We start from the raw sequence: 22,503 nt of genomic DNA, 5'->3' as shown, positions 1-22,503 counted from the left end.
GTAATTCTCACTAAAGGCTCTGTCTCAGAGTTGTCACCTGGCAGAGAAAGAATCAGGGACCTGGGCATAGTGACCTCTACTCCTAGGCTTTCCCAGGGGAGGTCTTTTGTCTGCTTGGTCACTGCCTGTCCTGCTGTCTTTACAAGCCAACTGGATCTTGGGTAGGCCTTCAAGTAAAGCTTTTTTGGCTCACTCACCTGGGGGTGTTCTCTGAGTTGCTAGGACTCTGCTGTCCCACTTCCGTTGGCACCATAATCCCCTCCAAGATCTCTCCATGACTCTCAGCTATTTGCAGCCTGGGTTGTCCAGTATGCCACTTCTGGAAAGTCCTTCACCCAGACTTTTAGCGACTTCTTCTTCCCATCTATACCACAGGGAAGCCAAGAAAGCTTACCACCAGCACAGCCAGCCACAGCCCATAGAGCACTTAGAAGTGAATTGGAAAATGATGTGCCCAGCAAGACGAGGATTTAAGAAAAGGCAGCACTCTTGCAAGATCGATGCCACAGTGGTCTGCTGGCGCCTGTTCTTACTGCTTCATGAGAATCAGCGGTCAAATTTTCATGAACTTTGAGAGCCTAGTTGCTAAACACAAACATTATTAAAAATCAAGTTATATAAACTTACAATTAAATAAATTATATCAAAAACAAAGATAATACTCAAAATGTATCATTTCCTACTTATTTTGCTACCTTTTGCTGTTACTTATACTCCTGAGGTTACTTACATCTATTATATATCTGTGGTAGAAACACTATATGGTGATGTCGTGCTGTGCATCTCTTCCCAGCTCTGCATTCGGTGGAGTTATGTTGGTATCACATCATGAAATCAGCCATGGTGGGTGTGTTTACACCACAGAAATAGGCAAAGGCTATATATCGGGGCTGGATTTATCGTTTTGTTGATTGTCTAGTCTTAAGAAAGAAATGTAGGAAATGTTAATAATGTAGATTAAATCTACAAGTGTGTGGGACCTATAGCCGTTATATTGTGAGTAGTAAAATAAAATAAGGGAATATTCTTTCAGCATTTGAAAACTATTCAGCAAAGTTACTCAGGTCATTGACAAATGAGTGAAGATTCAACCAACATACATCTCTGGTATTGCACTTTCCCCTTGTTAACATAGAGCAAAATGGCAAGTAGCATTGAAACTATACTTAATCACCAATTGCAACCACAGGTTTGTTACAGATACAGACATTTATCAGCACAGCACTGAGGAAGCCCTTTGCAAGGATATGAGACTTGCACTCTGAAATTTGCTGTCTCCACCCCCTGCTCTATTCCTTTTACTGGGGATGTTCGTGTGTGAATAAATCATACAGCAATACACCATGGCCCCATCCACAGGGCCTCATTCTAGGGAATCATGCCAGTTTTACTTTAATGCAGCTATATTCTAGGCTGGTTCATGGCAGCCAGTCTTCTTCCCAGAGCTGTAAAGAGTGTGTGTCACTCTCTCTTATCTAATACACCTTCTTCTCTCTCTTTTCTCTTTTCTGTCATCCCTGAAGTGTCCACATTCTACCACTACATGGCAAGTAAGCCTATGGCCCGGTGCCCTGGCTGGGAAGTCTATCTTATATGGTCTGCAAGAAAATTCCAGCAACTGACTCTACCAGATCTGGTTGTGATTTGGTAAAAGGAAGTGGGATGGGAGGGAATGGGACAAAGAAATCTAGAGTAACTTCTCACAAAGTAATGGGTTAGCTTGCAGTCTATTTGCTTGAAGTACAATCCTGTATTTGAATGTTTGTTTTGTTTTGTTTTGTTTTTTGAGATGGGGTCTTGCTCTTTTACCCAGGCTGGAGTACAGTGGCACAATGTCAGTTCATTGCAACTTCCACCTTCCAGGATCAAGTTATTCTTCTGCCTCAGCCTCCCAAGTAGCTGAGACCACAAGTGTGCACCACCACACCTAGCTAATTTTTTATATTTCTGGTAGAGACAGGGTTTTACCATGTTTCCCAGGCTGGTCTCAAACTCCTGAGCTCAAGCAGTCCTCCTGCCTTGGCCTCCCAAAGTGCTGGAATTACAGATGCATGCCACCATGCCCAGCCTCAGTATTTGAATGGTAAAAGCTATATCTGAACACCAGGACCAACTACATAATTTGTGGGTCCCAGTGCAAAATGTAAATGAAAATGAAAATGTGGGTCTTCTTGTTCAAATGTATTAAAAATTTCAAGATGGCAACAGAAAAGCATTAAACTAAGCCTGGGGCTCTGGGGGACACGGGCTGTACCCCCATGGCCCTGGCTCTGCTGCACGCTTTCTCTTTCCATCTCTTCAGAATATTCCTAATTACTTACCTTCTCTCCTGCCCCAGGCACATGAATGTTCTGAATCAAGCAGGGAGTGAGTCACACACTCAGGAAAACAAATATGAAAGGCTCATCAAAAAAAAAAAAAAAAAACAACCCTGATTATTTAAGTTTCCTAACTTGTGCCCAGATTCCCTCTGGGATCTGTGAAAACCAAGAGTGAAAGAAGGGCAAAATGATGTTTCTTTCATTCACGTATGCATCCATTCCTTCTTCATTTGTTGAGCACCTGCTGTCCTCCCAGCACGTTCCAGGCCCCAGAAATTCAACAGCGAGGAAAGCAGACACATTCCTGTGCTCATGAGGCTCTCTGTGTAGTGCATAAACGAAGTCTGAACAAATAATGATTCAAACAAATACACAGTTACAGACTGGGATAAAGCAAGAAGACTGATTTTACGAGCAGGGCTTTGATAGACCAAAGGAGATTGCCCAGGATCAAGGGTATGGTGTTAGGGGTGGGTTAGGGAGGGTGGTTAGAGAAAGTTTTGCTAATGATTTGGGCCTGAGGTCTGAGAAGATATTTAAAAAGAGGGATCAAGCACATGCTAAGGAGAGAAAAGAGCAGGCACCCAAACCTTTGCATGACCCCAAAATGCTCGCGGCAGGGTAGTGCCCCCTCTCCTGGCTGCTCAAGACGGGACCTAAGCTGCCTCTAACTCCTGCTGTCTTTTCATGTTCTCTGATTCTGGGAAACGAAGAATTGGCAGGAACTGAAAATGACTAGGAAGAGGACATACTGGGTGCCCAACTCTTCTGGTGGCCTTGTGAATCTTGGCATCGACATAGGCGATGACATGGTTTCAGGACTTAGTTATGTAAGTAGATCTCTTATCATCAGCACCCCAGGAAACTGAGTTGGCAGATTATTCTCCATAGTCATAAATTACGTCGAACAATTTCTTCCTATACTTATTTACCCTTGAATTTGTAAATTTTTTTCTTTTCTTTTTTTGTTCTCTCTCTCTTTTTTTTTTTTTTTGACTCAGGGTCTTGCTTTGTCACCCAGGCTAGAGTACAGTGGCACAATCATAGCTCACTGAAGCCTCCTGGGTTCAAATGATCCTCCCACCTCAGCCTCCTGAGTAGCTGGGACTATAGGCACATACCACCACACTGAACTAATTTTTAAATTTTTCACAGAAGCGGGGGTCTCCCTATGTTGCCCAGACTTGTCTTGAATTTCTGGCCTCAATCCTCCTGTCTTGGCCTCCCAAAGCACTGGGATTACAAGCATGAGCCACCCCACCCAGCTACTCTTGATTTTTTTCAAATGGACCTCAGGCTTCCACAATTAGATCAATTATAATCCATCATCATGGCACACCTTCATGGTTTATGCATATCTCTATGCATAAGATTGTATAGAGATTAGATTGTATCTATATATCTATCTGTCACCTATTACCTACTTATCTATGCATTTACTTGAAATAATAATAATAATACTAATAAGCATCTGCAAACCCATCACCAACACATCAGCTTGGACCTTGACAATCAGACGCAGCAATTGGTCTTCCCCCATCTCATTCCCCAACCCTTCCTACCTGATGTAACCACTATTCTGAGCCTCTTTCTGTCAATCCTTGCTGTGCTTTTAAAATAGTATTATTTTATATAGAATATATTATGTATTCTATATGAAGTCCTAAAAATTACCTGTCCTTTTATTTTAGTTGTCAAAAGGGAAACATATAATATTTTAGGATTTGCTTTTCTACTTGTTGGTTTCTTTTTAGTAGATTTACCCTCAAAGAGTGACTTGGTCCCTCATTCTGCGGGTAACTAACTATGACACCCTTTATTCCTGTCTAAATTGTTTACTGTCAGATAAAAATCCAAAGATACCTCTTTGACTTGGCCAGACTCACTCAGCAAATGTGGGCAGAGCGAGTGCTGGGACCTACTTGTTCTGACTCTAGGCCCCCTGCTTACTCCCAGTGCGGAAGCCTTTCTTTAGGAAGCAGGATATAGAAAAATCCATCTCTCCATGGGCATCTGGTCCAACATTCCCTCAGGACAGAATTTATGAGTTTTGAAACTGATGCTCTTTTGTTTCTCTTTTCCAAGAAAACCTACACTCTCCAAGATGGCCCCTGGAGTCAGCAAGAGAGAAATCCGGAGGCTCCGGGGAGGGCAACTGTCCCACCGTGGGGGAAGTATGATGCTGCCTTGAGAACCATGATTCCCTTCCGCCCCAAGCCAAGGTGAGTCCTGATGGGGGTGGTGGGGGAGAGCTGTATCCACCAGGTCAATGATCCCTAACCCTGCCAAATAGACCTCTCGTGTAGGTTGCATAACTATGTCCCTACACAACCAAAACCCATCAGAGCAGCCTGAGGCACATCAGGGAGGCACATCGTCATAGCCATTCATTCATTATTTATTCATTCAGAAAGGATCATTGAGCACCTACATGTGCCAGGCACTGTGCTACACCACACGGGAAGAACAGTAGCAAACAGATGTGATCTTTGCCATCAGGGACCTCACATGGGAGACAAAGACAATGAGCAAATAGACTTGTGCATGATGTGATTACAAGCTGTTTAAAGAAGGTGCTGTGAAGAAATATGCGAGTGTTGAGGGACAGGAGAACCATGACAACTTGATAGGTTCTGAGTGGCTTTTAAGCTGAGTGACACCTAAAGGGAGAACAAGAATTTCCTAAGCAAGAGTAGGAGAAGAATGTTCGGGGAACAGCCTCTGGGACAGCCTTGCCTGGAGGGGCAAGGAACACAGCATGATGTGTCCAGGAACTGAGAAAGAAGGAGGCCAGTGTCACTGGAGAGTCTTGTGTGATGTGGGCGTGGCATGAGGTGAGGCTGCAGAGGAAGGCGGATCAGACAGGTTCTCAAAGGTCACATTAAGGATACTGGCCTTGGTTATAGGAGTAACCAGGAGCCACAGGAAGGCCCTAGGCTGTTAACCTTACATTTAAGAATGAAAGAAATTCAATGTATACCCCCTGAATCAATCATAGTTTAATGTAATCATCCCCAAATTGCTTTCTTTTTTTAACAGAAAACAGTCACAAGAAAATTTTGTTTGTTTTATTTTTTATTTTTATTTTTTTGAGATGGAGTCTCACTCTCTTGCCCAGGCTGGATTGTAGTAGCGTTATCTGGGCTCACTACAACCTCCATCTCCCGGGTTCAAGTGATTCTCTGCCTCAGCCTCCCAAGTAGCTGAGATTACAGGTGCCTGCCACCATGCCCGGCTAATTTTTATATTTTTAGTAGAGACAGTTTTTTACCATGTTGGCCAGGCTGGTCTTGAACCCCTGACCTCAGGTGATTCACCTGCCTCAGCCTCTCAAAGTGCTGGGATTACAGATGTGAGCTGCTGCACCCGGCCAATTTTAATCGACTTTAAAACTATGTACAAGTATAAAACATTGGTTTTTATTTCAAAAGTTGGTGGAACATATCCAGTCATTAAACAGTCAACAAAACGTATGCTAGTAGATTACATGAAGACTATATACAATATAAAAATAGCTGAAAACAGTCTTCCCTGTAAAAATAATTTAAAGTGAACTTTTCAATTTAAAATATCATCCATAGCAGAAACAGCCATTTAATATGAGTTGTTTTTTTCTTTTCCTAGCAGTAATGGTTCTAGCAGGGTATTTTATGCATAAAGAATATATTTCAAACCGTTTTTATTGTAATAAATACTAAAGCAACATAGGAATACTTTATAATTTAGGACCAAGTTGCTTTCTAACTTAATACAGCCTTGCTTTCAGGGGCCCCTACAGAATCACGCTGGTAAGCATGCACACGCTCATCTATTTGTTATTTATTGACAAGATCTTAACGCTCTGGTAGTCTGACTCTTCAGCGTTTAATCACCAAAAGTTCATTTTGTGTTTACGATTTCTCCTTCTCTTCAACATGGTTTCTAAGATTTTTATCTATCAACAAACTGCATTTGTTTTCCCATTTTTAAACTCTGAGCTTCTGTCCATACTGGTTGCATTGTTACCATACTGAATTATGTTATCTCCACCAAGAAAAAAGAACCTTGGTACTTTTGTTCACCTGGGTAACCTCATCTTAGATAAATATATTGTTTCTATTGGGGCTTTGAGATATTAGCACTAGTTCATAGGTCTTGCCCTGTCTTTTGTGATCACAAATAGTACAATCTCTTGCCCTCCCCTCACCCACTCCTTGCTCCAATATCCCTGGCAAGGGCATGTGGCCAGCCTTGTGGAGAACACAGGATATAAAAGGGTGGAGAAAAGATGTCATAGCCCCTCTCCCCTACCCTCAAAAGAAATCTTATAAGTTCGGCATTTTCATCTTCCCATCTTTCTCCTCAAGTCTCTTTTCAAATTGCATTTTCTTCCCACAGAAACACATAACCTTAAAGGCAATTTTGAAAAAAAAAAAAAGTGGAAAAATGACACATAATCCCAACACCCTAATTTAATCATTTTTGGTATTTGTAAATCATTCTTAAAGATAATACCTTATCATCTTTAACTATGTATGCATTCAATTTTATTGTTTGTAAAAGTTTCACAGAAGAATTAAAGCCATGAGAACCTCTCTTCCTATTTCTTTGCCAACTCCAACTCCTTTTTCAATGTCAACCACTATCAGCAGTGTGATATAAATGTATATACTTTTTTGTCTGCTTTCCCTCCTTTCTTCCTTTTTTATATAAGTAAAAAAAAAAAATACTTTTTTTTTTGTTTTTGTTTTTTTCCTTTTGAGATGGAGTCGTGCTCGGCCTCCCAGGCCGGAGTGGCAGTGGCGTGATCTCGGCTCACTGCAACCTCCGCCTCCCGGGTTCAAGCGATTCTCGCAACTCAGCCTCCCAAGTAGCTGGGATTACAGGCATGCACACCACCACACCAAGCTAATTTTTGTGTTTTTAGTAGAAACAGGGTTTCACGATGTTGGCCTGGCTGGCCTCAAACTCCTGACCTCAGGTGATCCACCCTCCTCAGCCTCCGGAAGTGCTGGGATTACAGGCGTGAGCCACTGCGCCCTGGGATTACAGGCGTGAGCCACTGCGCCTGGCCAATACTGAGTTTTTAATCTGCAAGTGGTCTTTTTTTGGCTCTTGCTTGGAACTCTTCCTGTGTTCTACATATAAACAAACCTTATTGGAAAAAAAAAAATAATCCAAACATCTACATTGAATTTGCATTTGCATTTTATAGTATTGGTAGATCATAATTTCTCTCTTTTTGTTTAAATAATTCCCCAGTTAATGGGTACTTTTGTTGTTTATGGTTTTCAACTTACAAATAAGAGTCATGAAAACATGTTTGTGTGTAGATCTGGGTGACCTCGTTGTGTTTCTCTATGGTTATCATTCATCCTTGCAAAATCTTGATCCTGACTTCATTCTTACCCCTGTGGCCCCTCTACTAGGTTTCCTGCCCCCCAGCCCCTGGATGATGCTGGTCTGTTCTCCTACCTCACCATGTCATGGCTCACCCCGCTCATGATCCAAAGCTTTCGGAATCGCTTAAATGAGAACACCATCCCTCCACTGTCAGTCCATGATGCCTCAGACAAAAATGTCCAAAGGTGAAGCTGGGCTGGGCAAACCAGTGGAATAGTTAAAGACTATCTCTTGGTGGGATGATGACCAGAGATGCCTAAGGGTGGTAGGGAGGGTCCACCCCAGACCACTTGGCTCTTCCTGTAGGAAGAGGCCTCATACTAGGTGACGGTTTTTAACCTGGGGTTCATGAATCTCCTACAATGGTATGGATATTTTGTACATACGGGCTGGAGATCTTTCTCTGGAGCAAGAATTCACATCTCTTATTAGATTTACCAAAAGGTTTGTGAACCCAAGAAGGTTATTTATTTATCATTTTTTATTTTATTTTTATCACTATTTTTATTTTTGAGATGGTGTCTTTCTCTGTTACCCAGGCTGGAGTGCAGTGATGCAATCTCGGCCCACTGCAACCTGCGCCTCCTGGGTTCAAGTGATTCTCCTGCCTCAGCCTCCCAAGTAGCTGGAATTACAGGCACTTGCCACCATGTCTGGCTAATTTTTGTATTTTTAATAGGGATGGGGTTTCACCATGTTGGCCAGGCTGGTCTTGAACTCCTGACCTCAGGTGATCCACCTGCCTTGGCCTCCCAAAGATCTGCAATTACAGGCGTGAGCCACCACGCCTGTCCCAAGAAACTTAGAAATGACCACTTCTAGTTCGTTTTGATTTTCTCTTCTGGATCAGGCATTCGACAGTGACACTGAGTATTACTTTGGGTAAGTGGCCCAGTCTCCCAATGCTCAAGCCACCACTAACTAGTTGTATGATTAAATTTCTTGTACCAGCTGTCACACATGGTAATATGAGGACAAAAAGTGGGAGAATATGAATATGTGATTTTAAAGGTCCTGTATTCATGTTCCTACCTCTAGCTGCTTCATGAGAGATACCAGGTGGAAAATGAGTTCCCAAATGTGTTCTGGAAATTATAGTCTCATAAGAGCCTCCCCATAAAGAGCATTCAGTAGTCAGAGGAGTTTGTGAAATGTTGTACTATAGCCAGATGTTGGAGATTTACAAAGCAACTTAACATATTGAAGGCACATGTTTTCACATGGAGTACAGAAACTGGGTAAACTTTGACCCATTCCTTCTCAGACTTACTTGGTAAGAGAAAAAGAAATGGTTCCAGGAAATACTTTTTGGATAATGCCAGATATTGGTCAGAATCTCACCTCTTACTGACTATGATATCAGACAAGTTTCCCTTTCTGGGCCCTGTGTCTTTATGTATAAAATAGTGGATTGGCAGGCCGCAGTGGCTCACGCCTGTAATCCCAGCACTTTGGGAGGCGGAGGCGGGCGCATCACGAGGTCAGGAGATCGAGACCATCCTGGCTAACACAGTGAAACCCCGTCTCTACTAAAAATACAAAAAAATTAGCCGGGCGTGGTGGCAGGCACCTGTAGTCCCAGCTACTCAGGAGGCTGAGGCAAGAGAATGGCGTGAACCCAGGAGGCGGAGCTTACAGTGAGCCGAGATCACGCCACTGCACTCTAGCCTGGGCAACAGAGCGAGACTCCGTCTCAAAAAAAATTAATAAATAATGGATCATAAATTTATTTCATGGTCCTTCATAGGATTGTTGCAAGAAACAAAAGAGGTGATAAATTCATTTTTTAAACTACACAGAGAATTGCTTGAACCTGGAAGGTGGAGGTTGCAGTGAGCCAAAATTGCGCCACTGCACTCCAGCCTGGGTGACAGAGTGAGACTCCATCTCAAATAACAATAATAATAATAATAATGATGATGATGATGTACCTGGAAAAACACTTGATGCTTAATAGGTAACCAGCTAAGTCAATGTGAGTTTGCTTGTTCTTCTCTAACCATTGTGAGTACAAGATCTCCTGGCTTCCTTCCATTCTCTTCCAGTTCACTGATTCTCTTTTTAATTTCATTACTCACAATGTCTGTCCACAAACACTTTTGCAATCACTCCATTTTTGTTTTTTGTTTAAAGATGAGGTCTCACTATATACCCAAACTACTAAATACAGAGGGAATGGAAGAATTAGAAAACTCATCATTTTTCCAGCACTATTGGAGGTGGCGCTAGGCAGTGGTCATCAGTGTTGGAGATCTTGAAAATGAAGGAGGCAGGCTGACGCACCCTAACCCACTGACCTCCTCAACATTCCTAAAAGTGGGACACCAGACATCATGTGGTTTCTGATGTGAGGCAACAGGAAGTACACTACATCACCTCTTAAATTTTTTTTCCAAATGACCTGAATTCTGGATTTCATTAAGCCTTAGGTGTAATGACCAGTTTATTAGGAAGCACAGGGGAACAACGATTATGTTAGACAACACCATGGAGATGCAATCAGTCCAGTTCAGAGTGTGTAAGATCCTACAGAATGAATAAAAATCAGTTTCTTCAATAAATAAATGGCGTAGAAATGCAGACCAGGGGAAATGCTTACAGATTAAAATGCAACTCAAGAGTTCTATCAGATTTCTCCTTTAGATGCAATGTGTGGACCTTGTTTGGATCTTGATTCAGAGAAACTAACTTTATAAAGACATGTTTAAATAATTAGAGAAATTTCAATACAGACTGGGCATTAAATGCCATTAAGTAATTATTGTTACTCTGCTGTTATGTTATTTTATTTTTTTGAGACGGAGTCTCGCTCTGTCACCCAGGCTGGAGTGCAGTGGTGCCACCTCGGCTCACTGGTTCAACTCGCCTCCCAGGTTCAAGCCATTCTCCTGCCTCAGCCTCCCAAGTAGCTGGGACTATAGGCGCCTGACTGTAGTGTTCTTTTTATTGTTACTATTTTTGTTGTTGTTGTTGTTGTTGGTTTGTTTTTTGTATTTTTTGAGATGGAGTCTCACTCTGTCACCCAGGCTGGAGTGCTGAGGCATGATCTCAGCTTACTGCAACTTCTGCCTCCTGGGTTCAAGCAATTCTCCTGCCTCAGCCTCCTGAGTACCTGGGATTACAGGCTCATGCCACCATACCCAACTAATTGTTGCATTTTTGGCAGAGGTGGGGTTTTCACCATGTTGACCAGACTGGTCTCGAACTCCTGACCTCAAGTGATCCACACACCTTGGCCTCCCAAAGTGCTGGGATTACAGGCATGAGCCACTGCACCTGGCCCTGTTGCTATGGTTTTTTAAAGGACTTTATCTGAAAGAGATACATACTGAAGCATTTACAGATAAAATGATATGATGACTGAGATTTGCTTCAAATCCTCCAGGAAACAAAAGTTAAAGGGAGGAGACATGAAACAAAAATGTCAAATATTTTTAATTCTGGAAGAAGGGGGATGAGTACTCAGAAGATTACTACATTGTTCTATTCTGTTATGTTTGAAAATTTCTGCAACAAAACTCCTGGCTAGCAAGAACTAGGATGTTTGGATGTCACATGCAAAGAGATTCCACTAGTTCCATTATCCTCTTTTCAAGGCTTCACCGCCTTTGGGAAGAAGAAGTCTCAAGGCGAGGAATTGAAAAAGCTTCAGTGTTTCTGGTGATGCTGAGGTTCCAGAGAACAAGGATGATTTTCGATGCACTTCTGGGTGTCTGCTTCTGCATTGCCAGTGTACTCGGGCCAGTAAGTGGCAGAGTTGGTGAGGTTTGGGGGACTCTAGGCTTCAGAGGTTTAGAAATGGAACTGGTGGCATGTTCAAGTCCATGCCGTGAGTTAGAGATGCATTTGTCTTTCAGTTGCTGTCTAGAAAGTGAAGACCTTTTGAGGACGGTAGAGCATGGTGGTTAGGAGTAGCTAACTACCAAGGAGTAGCCCTGTAGCCACTGCTTGGGTTCAAACCATGTCCCTGCCACTTAGCTGGTGGGCGACTTCGGGCAGTATAGTCATGCTCTCTGTGCCTTGGTTTCCTCATGGAATCCCATGGAATCCCATGCACCCTCAAGTGTAGACCTTATGGAAACCCTTGCATGTAAAATGGAGAACTGCCTCATAGGGTAACATCAAATGAGATAAGTATATAAAGCACTTAGAATATGGCCTGGCTCAGAACATGTTAGCTCCTCTGAGAAATGGCTGAGCAACTCTGGGAATGTAGGTAGCAGGAAATAATGGTCTTCTCCAGGTACCATGGTTGGGATGAATGGGCTTTATCTCCCATCATTCTCCAGTTCCTCAGCCCAAGAGGCTCATATGAGAGAAAGAGTCTGATTGGCCAACTGGGGTCACATGATCACTGGTTGGCCAGAAGAAGTAGGGCACTTTGATTTACAGTCCAGCCTAGACTGCACCAATGGGGGAGATGGGAATCTTTCCAGAAGAAAACTGAGGCACTGGTACCAGCTCAGGGGAGGTGAATGTAGGTCAGGAAGAAACAGCAGTCTATGACAGAATGGAGATAACTGAGTCGGGTGACAGGTGCCGGGTCTTCTAGATCCACTCTCCGTCATTTTCCATCCTGCCCTGTGCCCCTAGTGTGGATCACATTAATGAGCCCCCACTGCCCTCTGGCTTCTGGTTAGGGTTGACCAGTGGGAGATTCCAAAAGGAGACTGGAAGGAGGGAGAAGATGAGGTCAGGATACGTATTCCCTGGGCGGCCTCCCTCCTTGTCCTTGGAGGCTGGTGGTCAGAGCTCCTGTCCAGACCCTCTCTGCGCGCCTCACCCCTTTTGGGCCCTGGAACCTCTTCCTGCTCTTGCCCCTTAGGTCAAAGGAGGCCACTGTTCCCTGCTGTCACCAGCTCCATGGTGCTCCACCAGGCCTTGTTGGATTTCCTATATTCTGCCCACACCTTTGTAAAGCCACTTCGTTAACTCCTAAATCACTGTTTTGTGTGTGCCCCTTGTCTCCTGTCAGGATGAGGACAACCACCTAAGATTTCAGAACTGGGTCAGTTGAACTCCTAAGTCTCCTCCAACTGGACCTTAAGCTTCTTGAGGGCAGGATTGTACTTAGTCAGTTTTGATCCTTCAACAAATCCCCAGCATGAATCAGACCTCCCAACCCTTCTTCCAGCAACAAAACATCAAACGTGTTTGGCGGGGCAGTCTGAATGATCCAAACTCCCATTTCCTTGTAGACATTGATTATACCAAAAATCCTGGAATATTCAGAAGAGCAGTCGGGGAATGTTGTCCTTGGAGTGGGACTCTGCTTTGCCCTTTTTCTCTCCGAATGTTTGAAGTCTGTGAGTCTCTCCTGCAGTTGGATCATCAACCAGCGCACAGCCATCAGGTTCCGAGCAGCTGTTTCCTCCTTTGCCTTTGAGAAGCTCATCCAGTTTAAATCTCTAATACATATCACCTCAGGAGAGGTAAGCGGCTGGGACTGCCTATTCCAGGCCATGCTTCCCTACGCTTCCTCCAGACATCACTGCCCTGGAGGCCAAGAGAGGGAGAAAAGGGGGTTAGGAGAGGAAGGAGAAAGAGAAAGAAAAGAATTCCTAGGTTGAGTGTGGATAACCATCAACAATTGCCTCTGTGTCATGAAAGCAGGTCAACAATAATGCAGGAAATGCCACTTACATTCAGAGGCTAGAGAGGATTTATCCATTCATTCAACAAGTAGGAGCTTTGGGAGGCCAAGGCAGGAGGGTTGTTTAAGTCAGGAGTTCAAGACTAGCCTGGGCAACATGGAAAGACTCTGTCTCTACCAAAAAACAAAACAAAACAAAAACAAAAATCAACCATCTGTGGTGGCTCATGTCTTGTAATCCCAGTTGTGGAAGGCCAAGGCGGGAAGATTACTTGAATCCAGGAGTTTGAGACTAGCCTGAGCAAAATGGCAAGACCCTATCTCTACTTCCAACCCTGCAAAAAAATTAAAAAATTAGCTGGGCATGGTGGTGCATGTCTGTAGACCCAGCTACTCAGGAGGCTGAGGTGGGAGGATCATCTGAGCCCAGGGAGGTTGAGGCTTCAGTGAGCCATGATCACACCACTGCACTCCAGCCTGGGCAACAGAGTGACAGCCTGTCCCAAAAAAAAAAAAAAAAAAAAAAAAAGACAAAATGTAGCCAGGCATGGTGGTGTGTACCTGTTGTCCCATCTACTTGAGAGGCTAATGCAGGAGGATCACTTGAGCCCAAGAGTTCAAGGCTGCAGTGAGCTATGATCACACCACTGTACTCCAGCCTAAGTGACAGAGCGAGACCCTGTCTCAAACACACACACACACATACACACACCAGATAGTTACTGAGGCCTCTTCTGAGCCAGATTATGTTCTAGACCCTGGGAATAGGCCCCTTAACAAAAAGACACAAATCCCAAGTAGAAGCATGTTGGAAAGTGCATCCCCTAAGCCAACCTGAGGGTGAGGGTATGGGAAGACTTGATGGCTTAGGGAAATCTTTTGGGAAAAGCAATTTTTGGTAACATCTCAGAGTTTTAATTTCCTTATCTGCAAAAAAGGAATCCTTTCACCTGCCTGGTTATTGTTACTGTCCATTGTTACTCTTGCTTTTCTTTTACAGCATAACACGCACAAGCATTGACAGAAATGGAGGAAGATACTCCAACTTACGACCTATAGTTATGGAGGATACTGGGATTTCATCTATTTCATTTTGATATCTCTATTTTTCTGTGGTTTACCAATTGCCTCAAGGGTTGTGGGTTACTTTGATATTGAAACAGATACCTTAATTTTTGGAAAAGGCAACACTGCTTTGGCTCCTTTCCTTTAAGCCAAACCCCTTTGTGATCTGGCATTAGCCCCTTTCCAGCCTCATCTCTTCCCATGTCCTCTCCTCTAGCCCTAGCTTGACTTCCTCCTGTCATCTAGGCTTGGCTAACCTTCAGTGCTCAAATACACTGGACATGTCCACCTCCTGGTGACTTTGCTCATGTCACTCCTACTCCCAGCCCTTTAAAAATCCTACTCATCCTTCGAGACCCAGTTTAGTTTTCCTCTCCTCCATGACAGGATCTCCAAACCCAGCCCTCTACTGGCATTCCCTGCTAAGCATTTGCAGTTCTTTTTGCACAAATCTGGCTGCCCTACTAATATGAGCCCCCTTCAAAGACACAAACCATTTCAGATTCACCACTCTGTCTCTCAGAAGGCTCAACACCTGAATTACACAGAACAGATGTTCCAAAAACATCTGCTGAATTATGCATTGTCATCAAGTAGAGGGGCTCCATAAATGCAAGCACTGACAAACATTACGTATTTATTGGAATCATCATGGTTATTGTTGTTCACCATTTTATTGGTTCTGTGGCCTTAGGTAACTTGTTCGGCCCCTCTGAAGCTGTGGAATAATAATAGAACCAACCTCATAGGATTGTTGTCTCATAGGATTCAGTGAATTTGTACATATAAAGCATGTAGACAAGGGGTAGTGGTTGACACGTGTAAGCTGTACAATTAGTATTAGTTTCTATTAGGCCTTGAGCTCCACTGTCCTCCTGCACTTGACCGACAGCTAAAAGATCTCCCTGTTTATCTCAGGAAAGTCATTGTAACAACCGCTAACTCACTCTTAGCCATACATTGCTCCAAGTCATTACTTACATTGGCTTGATCAGTTCTCTAACATCCCTCTTGTGTGGCAGGTTCTGTTATTGTCCCCATTGTCACAAAGGAGGAAACTGAGGCAAGGAAAGAGTAGGTAACTTGTACAAGGTCATGTGATTGCTAAGTGCTGGGGTCTGAATTTGGACATGGTGCCTGGCTGCAGAGTCCAGGTCTTCAACCCTTGCCATCACCTGCCTCACTAAGGAACCCTGTGCTAAGGCCTAGCTTGGTTCCTTTCTGGGTATTCTGAGCACCTGCTGTATGCAAAATCCAGTTTCCTCAAACATCTTCATAGAAGCGTAAAACAAAGTGATCTATTTGAGAGTGGAGATGGAAGTAATTTCTGAAGTAAGGATTTCTAGGCAATTGCTTATACATTTTAATTAAATTAAATTTATTTATTTATTTTTGAGCTGGAGTTTCCCTATTGTTGCCTAGGCTGGAATGCAATAGTGCAATCTTGGCTCACTGCAACCTCTGCCTTCTGGGTTTCCTGCCTCAGCCTCCCAAGTAGCTGGGACTACATGTGTATGCCACCATGCCTGGCTAATTTTTGTATTTTTAGTAGAGATGGGGTTTCACCATGTTGGCCAGGCTGGTCTCAAACTCCTGACCTTAGGTGACCTGCCTACTTTGGCCTCCCAAAGTGCTGGGATTACAGGCATGAGCCACAGCTCCAGCCTATGTTTTATTTTTAAATTAATTTTTAAAAAAATTTTTTTTACTTAAAAACATTTCTTTGTCTTTTCTCTTGCACTAAAATTAATTTTTTAAAAAGATCTGAATACATTCTCCTTGGAAACAAAATAAAATAGTATAGAAGTTGCCTTAGGCCTAGTTTCTTCCCCTATGCCAGAGGTTAGCACCATTAGCAACTTGGTTTTTGTCCTTCAGACCTTTTAAAGCACATTTGACTGGACGCGGTGGCTCACACCTGTAATCTCAGCACTTGGGGAGGCCAAGTTGGATGAATCGCTTGAGTTCAGTAGTTCATGACCAGCTTTGACAATAGAGCGAAACCCCATCTCTACCAAAAATGCAAAATGTTAGCTGGGCGTGGTGGCATGCGCCTGTGGTCCCAGCTACTTGGGAGGCTGAGGAAGGAAGATGGCTTAAGCCCAGAAGGCATAGGTTGCAGTGAGCCGAGATTGTACCACTGCACTCCAACCTGGACAACATAGTGAGACCCAATCTCAAAAACAAAAACAAAAGTCCATTTAGGTACACATGCAAGTTACCCATGAAAAGCATTGGATTTTGTGTTTGTGTATTTTTATGTAAATGGTACTATGTTTTACATAGTGTCCTCCTGTTGGTTTTGCAATAGAAAATGTAGAACATAGCTTTTGGGGGATTTTTTTTTTTTTTTTTTTGAGACAGAGTCTCGCTCTGTCGCCCAGGCTGGAGTGCAGTGGCGCAATCTCGGCTCACCGCAAGCTCCGCCTCCCGGGTTCACGCCATTCTCCTGCCTCAGCCTCCCGAGTAGCTGGGACTACAGGCGCCTGCCAACACGCCCGACTAATTTTTTGTATTTTTAGTAGAGACGGGGTTTCACCATATTAGCCAGGATGGTCTCCATCTCCTGATCTCGTGAACCACCTGTCTTGGCCTCCCAAAGTGCTGGGATTACAGCCGTGAGCCACCGTGCCTGGCCAAGACTGAGTAATTTATAAAGGAAAAGAGGCTTAGTGAACTCACAGTTCCACGTGGCTGGGGAGGCCTCACAATTGTGGCAGAAGGTGAAAGGCACGTCTTACATGGCAGCAGACAAGGGAGAATGAGAGAGTTTGTGAAGGGAAACTCCCCGCTATAAAACCGTCAGATCTTGTGAGACTTAATCAATGTCACGAGAATAGTATGGGAAAGACCTGCCCCCATGACTTACCTCCCACTGGGTTCCTCCCTCAACATATGGTAATTGTGGGAGCTGCAATTCAAGATGAGATTTGGGTGGGAACCCAGCGAAACCATATCATTATTTTTTCAGTGATGCTGAATCATAATTACAGTACTTTCGATGTACCCAAATAAAGTGTTATATATGTGTTATCTAGCACCGTTCTCAAATCAATATGAGAAAGTAGCTTGTAGTATTATTTCCATTTCACTGATGAGGTGACAGAGGCACAGAGACGTGGAGTAACTTGTCTATGGTTGCACAGCTAGTAAATGACAAGACTGGGGCATGAGCTCTGACAATTTAGCTCTAGGACCCAAGATTACCTACTACTTCTGGGGTGACTTTGTTGTTGTCTCAGACAGGTTCTCACTCTATCACCCAGGCTGGAGTGCAGTGGTGCCATCATAGCTCACTGCAGTCTTGACCTCCCGGGCTCCAGCAATCATCCTCTCTCAGCCTCCTGAGTAGCTAGGACTACAGGCACACATCACCATGCTTGGCCAATTTTTAATTTTGTTTAGAGATAGGGTCTTGCTATGCTGCCAGGCTGATCTTGAACTCCTGGCCTCAAACAATCTTCCTGCCTCAGCCTCCCAGAGTGTTGGGATCATGGATGTAAGCCACTTAGCACAGCCTGGGGTGGACTTTTTAAATCCTTTTCCACCAACTTGTAGGATGTTTCCAGCATTTGGCTGGTGTAAGCAGTGCTGTAATGAACATGCTTGTATGTGCTTCATCTAACATGTGTGAATGTTTCTCAACAGAAAAATGAAATTGCCAGATCATAGAGTTTTGTGCAATTTTTAATTTTAAAAGATACTTTAAAATTGCCCTTCAGAGTAGCTATACCAATTTTTGCTCCCTAAAGTACTTTTAAAAGTTTTAAAGACTCCCACTAGGGCACGTCCTAGAAACTAGAAGGAGTTTAGGTGAAAGTTAAAAGCAAATCACTTTATAAGGGATTCAGACTTATAATTCTAGAAAACATTAGTGAATTGTTCTTTAAAGATTTCCTGATTTGGAATGTAAGTTTTTGTGTTTTTGTTTTTGTTTTGAGACTGGGTCTCATTCTCTTGCTCAGGCTGGAGTGCAGTGGCATGATTACAGCTCATTGCAGCCTTGATCTCCTGGGCTCAAGTGATCCTCCCACCTCAGCCTCCTGAGAAGCTGGGACTACAGGCATGTGCCTCCATGCCCGGCTAATTTTCCTACTTTTTGTAGAGACGGGGTTTCACCATGTTGCTCAGGCCGGTGTCAAACTCCTGGGCCCAAGCGATCCACTCACCTTGGCCTCCCTGTGCCCGGCCAAATGTTACTTTTTATATAGCGTTGAGCCATAACAGTACCTCCCACACAGTACGTGTGGGAGGAGGGAAGTAGGCAGAAGAATCTATAACAAAAAAGAAAAAAAAGGAGAACATTTAATTAATATTATTATTAGTAGTAGAATGAATAGAATCAAGTGAAGAATGGAAGCAATTCTCTGGAATATAGATATTAGTGGTGTTATTAAGCAAAGGGGCTCACTGCCTAATGTTCTAGAAGCCAATACTTTGACACTGGGTTTTTGAGAAAAGAAAAGCTTTTTATTGCAAGTTGGCTCACAAGGAGACAGGAGTCCAGCCCAGATCTGTCTCCTTGTGCTTGCTTTAAGACAGTGATTTTATTAGGAAAGATTTAAGGAGTGGATTCTGAGATTAGTAAGTGATTGGTGGAATGAGAGGGGAGGTCTGAAAAGCCCTTGTATATATGCAGTGATCTCTTCATGTCTCTTCCTGGGTCCCATTTGCAAATTCACGGGGAATTAGTATGAAACATGTGGTAGAAATTTTTAGGCTGTGACGTTAGCAAACTGGTTCTGCACAGACTCTAGTTAGCCATACTGGTTCTACCGATTTTAGCCAGATCTGTTATCTTACAAGCAGAGGGACTTTCGGCAAGTTGTTTCTTTCTGTAACTGCTGTCCTAAAAACTCAAGAATATCTGTTAGTCACTGGTTTCTTTAACTCTTTGGGGCATGGTTTCAGTAGCAGTAGTAATAGTGGTAGTATTAATCGTAGTAAAATATCCCTTTTATCGATCACATTCTATGTGTGCAGACACTTTCTATGTCATTGAAATCTCACAAAACCCATATAAAGTATGTATAATTATTCCAGCTTTACAGATAGAGAAGCTGAGGCTCAGAGTGGTGAAGTAACTTGTTGAGGGTCACACAAACAGAGAGAAGAAAGATGTGAACCTGGGGTGTCTGCCTCTACTCTTCCACCCTGCCTTTCAAGCCTTCCTGCTAGGAGAGGGCATGGGAAGGCCACCTGCCACCACTTCTGGGTACCCAGGGAGGTGACACCTGTGCCCGTGGACTTGCTGTCTTGCAGGCCATCGGCTTCTTCACTGGTGACGTAAACTACCTGTTTGAAGGGGTGTGTTATGGACCCCTATTGCTGGTCAGCTGCGCATCACTGGTCATCTGCAGCATTTCTTCCTACTTCATTATTGGATACACTGCATTTGTTGCCATTTTATGCTTTCTCCTGGTTTTCCCACTGGAGGTAATGTCTCTCTTTGTCACCCATTTGATGCTGGGCCCCAGAAGTCCCAGGGCTCTGGAATCCGGGATAGCTCTGAGTGAGAACGTTGATTCTTGTTGACCTTTCAATCCACTGTGGATAAGATTCAGCTCCACTCCCTACCTCAAACTATTCTCTGGTCACAACATTTGGTTAATAAGTAACTAAGAGCTGAATGTGATGTGCAAAGTCTACCTCATAGCTTTCTATGGGAGATTATCTGCTTTGACAGCTTTCCTTTGTAGATAATCTCTGTGCAAGATTTTTGTTCCATCTCTTCTACCCAGAATGTGCTGTTGTAATAACACAGCCAGCATTTAACATTTGTCTGAGCACAGTATAATGGGGAAAGGGAAGCACATTTGTTGCCAAAGATTCAGGTGAAATAAAATTGAGAAAGCAGAAATGACTCTTGGATTGTGTGTGCTCTGAATTATTGAAGTTGAGTGTTTTCCTGAGTGCAGGCACTCTGATTGAAAGGTGATTTTAATTATTAGAGGATTTATGGTTCCAGAAGACAGAGGAACCATTTCAGTTTAGTTTCTGTCTCAGTAGCCACAGCCTGGCTTGGGACTCAGGAAAGAAAGGCCCCTGGGATGCCCTAAGGCATGGTGGCCTGGAGAGCTTCGACTGGAAAACCTCTCTTTGGAAATACACCCAGTTGCCCTACTTATGCCAGACTGAACCCTCCTGCCTTTGTCAAAGGAAGCCCTTGCAGATCAACTCCAAACTTGCTGTATCCTGACTCCAGGTATTCGTGACAAGAATGACTGTGAAGGCTCAGCATGACACATCTGAGGTCAGCGACCAGCGCATTCGTGTGACCAGTGAAGTTCTCACTTGCATTAAGCTGATTAAAATGTACACATGGGAGAAACCATTTACAAAAATCATTGAAGGTATGGAAAGTCTGGCTTTCTGCTCCAAACCTGATGATGGCATGGTGATCCAAGTCCCTCTCACCTCTTGGGGATTTTTTTTTTTTTTTTTTTTTTTTTTTTGATGCTTTGGGGATGGTGCTGTGCTCTTTGGAGAATGTTCTTGTGGTTATCTTTGGTGTATTTCTTTTTTATTTCCCAGACCTAAGAAGGAAGGAAAGGAAACTATTGGAGAAGTGCGGGCTTGTCCAGAGCCTGACCACTGTAGCCTTGTTCGTCGTCCCCACAGTGGCCACAGCAGTCTGGATTCTCGTCCACACATCCTTGAAGTTGAAACTCACAACGTCAACGGTAAGGGTTTGGGGGGCTTTGTTTTCTCCCCATCATGATCGGGAGTTTTCTCATGTGTCCTTTTTTAGCCATACCCCTCAAAGGTCTGAAGGCTTTGTAAATGAACACTATATGTTCATTTTGATTTTCCAGACAAAAGCACAGCGCTGTCTTCCATCTCAACCCATCTTAAAAAGTGACATCTTGGACAGCCCTGTGGGCGGACTGGGCAGCAGACCCATCAGGGGTGGGGGGGAGGTCGTCCCTGTAGTTAAAATTCTGACAATTTGAATTACACCTTGAGGTTGAGCAGTTCCTCTAATCCCTAAATAAGGGCCGCGGAAGTGCACTTCAAATACAAAGGTATAGCTTCTTTGGTCTTTTCCTTCGTGGTCAGAACCCGGCCCTGAGAAGTGGCAGCTGCCTTACAGGGTTAGGAATCCCAGCTCTTTGAGCAGAATAAGACAGGGTGCCGCTCTTGGAGGAGTGGTAATCCAACCGGGGAAGCCAGGAGGCAGCACCCAGAGCAAGAAGGGAAACATTTGAGAGTCTGTGGTCAAGGGATTGTGTGTGCCCCAGATGGCTGGCCCCTCTGCTTGGCTCAGGCATGCACCAGGGAAACAACCCCGAGAACTCTGAGGGTGTTGGGGGCGCTATAGAAGGAATACTTTCAGAGGCACTTGAGGCTGACACTGAGATGACACAAGGCAGGTCTAGACCAAGGCATTCCTGCTCCACTGGAGTTCATTTTTGGATGGAGCCAGGAGAAGAAAGGAGGAGAGATAGGCATGGATTGGAAGGTTCTTTCAGCACCTCCAGGAGGGCACCTTCTGGGGTCCTGAGAGCCTAAGGTGTTTTGCTCTAGTCACAGTGCAGCATGGGTTAGGCATGAAGGGTAAGGAGATGTTGAATGTTAGAAAGAAAACAAACATCTAAGGCAAAGAAGAAGAAATAGGACCTTGACAGCAAGAATAGCACCAAGCTCCATTGAAAGGAAGCAATGCTCACTCACATGAATTTTTTTGGTGTTTCCCAACTTTATTCCTGTATGTACTTCATGATTTTTCTCACTATGCCAGTGGGGAAACTGGGATGCGGTAGGGGCAACCTGCCCAAAGCTAGAGATGTCAGTGGCTAAGCTGCAACAGGGACTAGACCTTTAACTCTAAGACTCCAAGACGAGTGCTCTTTCCCCAGCTTTTTCCAGTCTCCCCCTAAACACTAACTTAGCCTCTGTTGGATGAACCAGCTGCTTGTTGGATGCTGAGGATGCGGCTTAGGGATGCGGGTGCCAGGGAATGGTGGAAGCAGGAAGGGCCACGACCCTTACTGCCTCCTCCCCTTCTTATCCAGGCCTTCAGCATGCTGGGCTCCTTGACTCTCCTTCGGCTGTCAGTGTTGTTTGTGCCCTTAGCAGTCAAAGGCCTCACGAATTCCAAGTCTGCGGTGATGAGGTTCAAGGTAGGTGGTCAGGGGACTG

General features: G+C 43.9%; 1 protein-coding gene across 4 annotated transcripts in view; it reads left to right on the top strand.

Annotated features, from left to right (window-relative positions):
• Positions 1 to 22,503, top strand: part of ABCC11 (ATP binding cassette subfamily C member 11) — a 78,971-nt gene that overhangs the window by 12,033 nt on the left and 44,435 nt on the right. For all 4 annotated transcript variants that reach the window (XM_025369569.1, XM_025369571.1, XM_025369568.1 and 1 more), the window contains exons 2-10: positions 3,035 to 3,151; positions 4,407 to 4,543; positions 7,730 to 7,888; positions 11,300 to 11,447; positions 12,902 to 13,135; positions 19,624 to 19,797; positions 20,567 to 20,714; positions 20,896 to 21,044; positions 22,377 to 22,484. In XM_025369569.1, coding sequence (XP_025225354.1) covers positions 3,053 to 3,151; positions 4,407 to 4,543; positions 7,730 to 7,888; positions 11,300 to 11,447; positions 12,902 to 13,135; positions 19,624 to 19,797; positions 20,567 to 20,714; positions 20,896 to 21,044; positions 22,377 to 22,484 — 1,356 coding nt within the window. In that variant the 5' untranslated portion in view covers positions 3,035 to 3,052. The remainder of the gene's footprint in view (positions 1 to 3,034; positions 3,152 to 4,406; positions 4,544 to 7,729; positions 7,889 to 11,299; positions 11,448 to 12,901; positions 13,136 to 19,623; positions 19,798 to 20,566; positions 20,715 to 20,895; positions 21,045 to 22,376; positions 22,485 to 22,503) is intronic.

The sequence above is a fragment of the Theropithecus gelada genome, chromosome 20 (assembly GCF_003255815.1).
Source record: "Theropithecus gelada isolate Dixy chromosome 20, Tgel_1.0, whole genome shotgun sequence".
Taxonomy (NCBI): domain Eukaryota; kingdom Metazoa; phylum Chordata; class Mammalia; order Primates; family Cercopithecidae; genus Theropithecus; species Theropithecus gelada.
The sequence above is the reverse complement of the archived record's forward strand: the minus strand, read 5'-3'. Positions and strand labels throughout refer to the sequence as shown.